Source organism: Mus pahari, chromosome 2 (genome assembly GCF_900095145.1).
Source record: "Mus pahari chromosome 2, PAHARI_EIJ_v1.1, whole genome shotgun sequence".
In the NCBI taxonomy this organism is placed as follows: Eukaryota; Metazoa; Chordata; class Mammalia; order Rodentia; family Muridae; genus Mus; species Mus pahari.
Genome location: NC_034591.1, coordinates 109,261,801 through 109,269,772, shown reverse-complemented (window position 1 = coordinate 109,269,772; position 7,972 = coordinate 109,261,801). Strand labels below are relative to the sequence as shown.

The following is a 7,972-nucleotide window of genomic DNA, read 5'->3' as shown; positions in this document are numbered from 1 at the left end:
TTTTTTTTTTTTTTTTTTTCAAGAGAAAGAGCATGGAGTTGGGTGGGTAGAGATGTAGAGAGGAGCTGAGAGGAGTTGGGGGAAGGGTGGGCTCTTGTGTTAAGAACCTGTAAATACTGTTCTTTGCAAACTGGCTTTCCAGCTCTGGCTGGCTAGCCTTCTTCCCTTTACAGTGAGCAGCACCCTGCTGTGCACAAGAACCCTCCTCATTCCCCAGTTTACTGACATATTGACCTTTTTTCTTGTCTGTTATCAGTATGAAGTTACAAATTCCTATTTGTTTCAATGGTTTGTAAGTAGCTTCTTTCCATAAATATTTTAATGTTCAAACTGTCCAGAGCGTGCCATTGGGACCGAGTGGGACCATGGTCTTCCACAGACTCTCAGCACATTTTATCCTTAACATTTATTTTTTTATACAAGATGTTCTGGACATGTCTTTTTGCTTTCCTACTCTGTCCTGAAACCCGTTTCTCCAACAAGCCCAGGTAAAACTTAGTAATGACAACCAGAATCACAATATATTTATCTATATTTGCATTGGTTGATACTTAAAATTATTTCCAGCTCCAGGCTGTTATAAGAAAGTTCTACTATCTAAATGTGCCTGTATATTTTTGGAAGGTACTTACTAACTTATTGGGTATATGGCCAGAAATGGAATAGAAATGACAGTGGGAAATCAAGGCCTCTCCACGTGGGGTTGTTATGCACAGGAGGGATGATACCAGAAGCCCCCACAGAGTGGTTTCATTAATAATTCATGTATGTTTGTACATGTGTACTTGGCTTTAGATGTTACTACATATTCTTAAGGACTTGCAGCATTGATTTAGGTCTGTCAGGAGGAGGACATATTGGATCCTACTGGGAGGCCCAGATAATCAGCGATTCAGCAATGGGATAATGGTAGCTTATTGCCATCAGTGTCCAGAAATGACAACATGACCAAACTTTTCCTTTGTGATGAGGAACATCTCCATAGAGCACTGTTTTAAGATATGCAAAAGCAAAATTCTAGAGTGCACAACTCCCACCATCTTCAGAATGGTTTCTGTCTCAGCCCTTAGAATGTGAAAACACTTCAGGAATGGAGACCCATTTCTTGGGTACCCGCGCTTAAGCAATGATTAAAGTCAGTTCTTTATTTTCAAAGGCACCTCCTTGGGGGGACAGAGGAATGTCCCAGGCACAATTCACATCTTCTGGCTGCTAGAGAGTTATTTATAATCCTAGGGCAGTCAATCACTGATCAAACCAAGAGAATCAGTATCTCTTATTTTCCATCTAGGGAGTCGCTAAGTGTCCAAGCCACTGGAGATGGACAGCTCCCTGCCACTCTGGGAAACAAGCCAAGCAAGAAACTGCTTCGGGCCAGCAAAGAAGCAAACTAGTACAGTACTTTAGAATGAGAGTCTAGGCTTACTTTAGTAAGAAACAGTTTAGGCCTGGCCGGTCACTGACAGATAGCTATCCTTCATAGAGCATGGTTAGAATTGAAGATCCAACAGAAGTATTTGGTGATGTGAAGTTCTAAACAGAGGAAATGTACATAGGATGCTCAATGAACCCTTAGTAAGCCTTTGGAGAAATAGCAACTAGGAAGGTTCATGTCTATTGACAGCTTGAAGCTTATACCTTCTCTGTGTAGAGAATCCCATACCAAGTAGACATCATGAGAGCCTTTGTGAAATATTTTACAGCCATATTTCACCCAAAGAGACCCCAGACTGAAAGTAGTAGTGACACTTCCCCCAATTCCTGTACATTTGTATTAACTACAGTGGTACTCTTTTCTCCTATCCCCTGTCCCGCAGGCCTGTCTGCTGAAGGTGGTGCCAAGCGCCAGGAGCACCTATCACGGTTTTCCATGCCTGACCTCAGCAAAGACTCTGGAATGAATGTCTCAGAAAAGCTGAGCAACATGGGCACTCTCAACTCCTCAATGCAGTTCAGGAGCGCAGAGTCTGTCCGCAGCCTGCTGTCCGCACAACAGTACCAGGAGATGGAGGGGAACCTTCACCAGCTCAGCAACCCCCTGGGATACAGGGACCTGCAGTCCCATGGAAGGATGCACCAGAGCTTTGATTTTGATGGTGGTATAGCGAGCAGCAAGCTACCAGGACAGGAAGGTGTGCACATCCAGCCAATGAGTGAGCGCACCCGGAGGAGAGCTACTTCCAGGGATGACAACCGCCGCTTCCGCCCTCACCGGTCTAGGAGGTCCCGACGTTCTCGCTCAGACAACGCCCTGCACCTAGCCAGCGAGCGGGAGGTCATCGCTCGTTTGAAGGAAAGGCCCCCTCTGAGAGCCAGGGAGGACTATGACCAGTTCATGCGCCAACGCAGCTTCCAGGAGAGCCTGGGGCAGGGTTCCCGGCGGGATCTGTACAGCCAGTGTCCCAGGACTGTGTCGGACCTGGCTTTGCAGAATGCCTTTGGGGAACGATGGGGACCCTACTTCTCGGAGTATGATTGGTGCTCCACCTGCTCCTCCTCTTCCGAGTCCGACAACGAGGGCTACTTCCTAGGAGAACCCATCCCGCAGCCAGCCCGCCTACGATATGTCACAAGTGATGAGCTCCTGCACAAGTACAGCTCTTACGGTGTCCCCAAATCCTCCACCTTAGGTGGCAGAGGACAGTTGCACAGCAGAAAAAGACAGAAGAGCAAAAACTGTATCATTTCATAATGTGATAGCGGTCGGGGAATCGGGGAGATGGGAGCTAAGAATGTAAACTCAGAAACGTGCACTGTTGTGAATTCTCAAGCGCTCTTGGGGATGGTTCATGGAGGAGAGATGGAGAATGTTCTCAGTCAAGGGAGGGAGGCAAGGCTGCAGGTTGGCTTGGTAGATCCACTTGGTGTCACAGTTTGGGACATGTTAAATAAGATTTGCACATTTCACTTTGGAAACATAGGCTGTGGAGGCCAGGGTAGGTCATGTCCTTCCAAGGTGGAGTGGCCATTAACCAGATGACACACTGTAACCTGCTCACTTATATTCTTTCTGGTTCTCTTCCTTTTAGGACCCCTTTTCCAGTAAATACTTTATTAGCCAGGACCCCAGACTAAGTTATTTACATGTTCATTGTAAATGCAATGTAAATGAGAGTTCTGATAAAATATTTTTGTATTTTGTAATAACAACAGAATTTCTATATCGTAGGAATCCGTGGGGACTTGCATGCATGGCCACCAATCCCTTCGAGTGGTAGTAAATGGTGGCCCAGGACCACCTGGCTTTTGTTGTTTGTTTTGATTTGGTTTGGTTTTCCTTCTATACAAATCTGTTACATGTCAGTGAGACTATTTTCAAAGGAGTATATTCAATTTGGCTTTTTGTGGCTGAAAAAGAAAATTTTAACTATTCTACCCAAGGCGTTCTATGCTCTAGGGCATCTAACAGTCCATCTTTAAGTCCACTCCCACCCTCTGTAGAATTTATTCTCTACAAAGTAAGTAGATTTTTTTTTTAATTGCAAATGTCGCTTTTGCTGATTAGAGATAACAACCAGTGTCAGTCCAGTTCTGTGAGAAATGCCATCCTTGTTTGGAACCTTGAAGTTGCTTAATGTCACTCTGTCCCTCGGGGGGAGTCACAGTGACTGTGAGTGGTGCCAGTTTGTGTGTCAGCATGGCGTTGTTTTGAGTGTGGAATTGTCGGGTGCTCATGTTTCCTGGATTGTATTTTCTGCTTTCTTCTTCCAAGGCAGACGAAGCTGCTGCCTTAGCCTGACAACTGTTTGTCCTCATAGCAAATGAGCTTCAGCATTTAGCACTGAGGGACAAGAAGATACTGGAGGGAGGGGCTCTGGGTGCACTGGTGTGGTGCACACTACACAAGGAGATTTGAAAACAGAAAGCAGATAGATGCTGAAAGGGGGGACTTTGAATGGAGTCAGGGAGAAAGAACTTGTAGAAAGAGGTGACAGCCACCTTGACTAGTCCCCAGTGCTTTAGAGAGAATCCAATCTGACAAGCTTAGTCACCACAGGGGCTGGCTTCTTACCCTGGAGGGTCAAGCTGCTGAGATGATGGGTAACAACGTAGGAAAACAGACCTTGTGGCTAGAGAGATTTCCATTTTGAACTTTGAGGACTGTTGGTCAGACGGGAAGGCTCAAGAGTGAGTTTGCTTAAAGAAGACGTTTCACTGCAGGCGAGATAAGTACACAGTGAAATAAAGCTTCTTGCCTTGCTTCAGCTTTTTTTTAAAAGAAAAAAAAAAGTGAAGCGCTTGCTCTTGGTCCATTTTCTTCCTCTCCTCAGTGGATTGTGGCAAAAATCCATCAGAGGACCCACCTTTTGTGAGATGTGCTGTCCCTGTATGCACAGTGTGTCTCAGTGGCCATTTGCCGTGATAAGGCGAGCATGGTCTCTTTTCAGTATAGTACTTAACATTTTCTAGGGTTTTTTTTTTAATGGAGAGAATGTGAAGCGTGGCTTTTCAGACACCATCCTCAATGGGTCTGGGGTCAAGGGAGACTGCAAAGGATGTGATGATGACACTCCATCCAGGATGTATTGAAATGATTTGCTTTATAGGTATTAATATGACATTTGTCATTGTCACTGATTTTTTTAAAGGAGCAATGCAAATGTTGATTGTGGCTGTTTTCCGCATGCTATCTTCATATCTAAATGTTTCATTAATTATCCAAGCCTCTGGAGAATTAACTCTATTACGTTTGTATAGTAAGTTAATAAAATGCTTGGCAAACTGTTTAAGAGATAAATATGCAGCACTGTGCCACTCGAGTGGCAGGTTTCTGGTAGACATTGGGTGAGTCCAATTTGGAGCTTTGAGTTTGTTGATTGGTGAAAATTAAAAGGCATTATTGGAAAAAGAAAAGAAAAGAGAGGGAAAGTAGACCACTTAGCAAATGGTTGAAACAGTGTACCCTCTCTGGCCCCAAATCCAAAGAATGACATTTTCCCATTGAAAGTTGTTTTCTTACTCTGTCCTTGGCAGGGTACCTCTTAACATTTCCCAGATACGGTTTGACTAACCCTCAGCCCAAAGAAGAAAGCATATATTGCTCTTAGTATATGCTTAAGTAACATTAAGTCTAGCTGTTGAAAAAACATTCAAGATCTCTCTGACCAAAACTTATAATGAGATACAGGCTTCAGGGTCAAACTGTCCACCAGCAAGTTCACCCCCCTTCTATTGAGCCAGTGAAGATTTCTTCTCATTCTAAAAGCAGCCAGATGCCCTACAGAGAATGTCATTTGAGGAAGGCCAGCTCCTCGCAATAGTAGTAGTTCCTTAAAGCCACTGCGCAGTAGTGGGCACCATGACAGTAAACTAGAATTTCTCTACCTTGAAGTAACGACTAAGATATAACACCCAAAATCTCATTCCCAAAAGGTGAGAATTTAAGGCCCTCCCAGATTCCTCCAGTGTATCCCTTACCTCCTATTGGCCAAGTTTCCCTGGGTGGGGTGGGGCCTGCACTCAGTCCCCTTAGGTTTTACCTGCTGTACACTGGCTTTCAGAAGAGCCGTCTGGCCCCCCTTTTCTCTTTGCTGATGATGTGGCTGATTTTTTCCATCTCTCCTATTATTGGGATGACTTTGTTTAGAACTGCAGCTCTAGAGTTCAGTTCATGTCATACTGCTGCCACATCCAGCACCAGATAAGCCACCTCCCTTCTCCAGGCCAAGGAGTGTATAAGCCATTGAAAGTCTCCTGAGTGCTCTGGCTAGCGCATTCCACCTTTGGTCCTGTGGAAAGGGTCCATGCTGACGATTGGGAGCTTTGAGCATCCATCACAGCATTCAGAGGCCCACCCTTCTGACCTGTATAGGTGTAGGTTCTCTACCCTGTGCGCAGGTAAATGAGGTGAGGAAAATCAGACCTCATTTCCTGGTTTTTAACATGCATAAAGCAGAATTGCTGGTGTCGGATGTTTGAAACCCTCTTTCTACAACCTGTAATCTTTCATTTACTGTCCAAGCAGCTGTCTGAACAGATTTGGGTTTTCTAATAGGAAAAGTCACGATCTTTTTCCTATAAAATGCTCCTCCTACAGAGCTGTAGGAAGATGACGTTCTCTGCGCATCTTCTAGGAGTTCCTACTTCTTATGACCCATGGTGGCACTCTACCTGCCACCTCAGTGGATGATAAGCAGTGGGTTGCTGCACTTTCCAAGGAGAGTGGATTCTCATCCCAGGTATCTTTACAATACTGCAACAAGCCAAGGCTAACGGACTAGAGCGGTCTCCTCTGTCTTATGACAAATCTTATTCATATGCTGATTCTTTCCTGGGTCCCTGGGAAAGGAGCAGTACACTAGACATTTAGGGAGCATCCATCACAAAGAATTGGGAGACTCCATTTCCTAACCCTCCCACACTGTGGAAACTACAGGAAGCCGAACTCTGAAGCCGAACTCTTAGGCTGAACAAGGCTCTCTTTGGCCTCCTTTTTCATGCTCAGGGTCTTTGCCAGTTATGTGGGCAGTTCCTGCTCACTTTACAGAGGTCAGCTAAGAGTCTATCTGTTTTCTCATCCCAGCCCATATTATAGGGACATAGGACACTTAAATTCCAAAGCAGAGTGGAATTCATACTTTACATACTCCTAACAGAGACCAGATGCTGTGCTTCACAAAGATCCACCTATAACCAGGAAAGCAGAAAATTGAGCCAGTGGCCTGAATGTCACATGCAAGCAGAGTTGTTCTGGCACCTGTGTGGCACCTTCAGGCTCTGCAGATCCTGTCCCACAGGCTTCCACTACTGATCTTGAAGACAGTTGCACATTAACACCTTTTGAAAAGTACATTTCTTTGAGCAAACGGGAAACAGGAATGAAACCTTTGCCTTCTTGTCAGAGCTCACCCCAGCATATGTGTGTATGACCATGCAGAAGCCATGAAGGTCAGGATGGAGGAAAAATTGCTTGCTTTTTCTGTTTTCTCATATTAGAAGCCCAGTCAACACAAGACCCCTGTAGAGCACAACTATTGGAAGCTATTGCTGTTATATAAATTCATTTCTGGCTTCCAGAACCAGCCTCCCTCAGAGGAATAAAATGGAGGCTGAAAAGGTCATGTGCTATTAACAGACATTTCTGTGATTCAGATGTGATAAACTCAAGATAGATGTCTAGTTCTATCTTGAGCATTTTCTAAGAAAGCCTTCATGGTCTAGGCATTTGGTCACTGGTGTTCAATAGGTCACCAACCAAATGTTTCTAAATTTTGGGAGGTTACTTGCCAATATGACCTTCTCTCATGTTTATCTAGTTTGTTTCCATAGTTTTCAATAAAGTATTCTGGTTTAATCCTGACCCTGAGTTTATGACCCAACATAAGACCAATGACTCTTCTGCAATCTTCAACAAAGTAGGCCGGCATTTATTCTCCCTAAACTCGTTCGTTCCTGCAGAGTTGCTTTGCTCAGATCCTATTTAATTCCACATGCATAAACAAAACCTCAGAGGGCCCAAGAAGGTGAAGCAGGCTGGAGTCTGTGTTATCTGTCAAGTGTCAAGCTGTTTGTTAGGAAGGCCTGTCACGGGCTTTTGGCGTGGGTTCTGCCAGAGACTGTTCTGAACACTTTGCTTGAGATCCGTGCCCTGTAAAGTGGATATGATGTTTTACTGATTCTGTAATACATTTGTAAACTTCCAATAAAATTTGAATAAAAGGAATGTTGTCATTCTTCTCAATCCTTGCTCACGTTCCAGATTTGGGGAGTGGACTTGGCCTTTGGGAAAAGACCAAGAAAAAGCGTGTGTATTTACAGCAGAACTTGAGCCTGATCTGACAAAATGATCATCCATCAAAATAACAATAGCAGGCCCTACCCTATGGACTGGGATTTCTCCAGCCATGGGCTTTTGGCCAAGATACAGTACCAGGCATAAAATTCCTTCCTGTGAGATTCAAATCCAATTAGAAATTGGTTAGAGAAGACATATAATGTTTTGGGGCCTGAGTTATATCAATCAGTATAATTT

At 44.3% G+C, this 7,972-nt stretch overlaps 1 protein-coding gene across 4 annotated transcripts in view; it reads left to right on the top strand.

The window, feature by feature from the left end:
* Prickle2 (prickle planar cell polarity protein 2) overlaps nt 1–7,679 on the top strand; it is a 327,581-nt gene extending 319,902 nt beyond the window's left edge. For 2 of the 4 annotated variants that reach the window (XM_021190348.2, XM_021190347.2), the window contains exon 8: nt 1,818–7,679. In XM_021190348.2, coding sequence (XP_021046007.1) covers nt 1,818–2,692 — 875 coding nt within the window. In that variant the 3' untranslated portion in view covers nt 2,693–7,679. The remainder of the gene's footprint in view (nt 1–1,817) is intronic. The other 2 variants (XM_029534978.1, XM_021190345.2) reach the window with 2 other exon arrangements.
* The last annotated feature ends 293 nt before the right edge of the window (nt 7,680–7,972 follow it).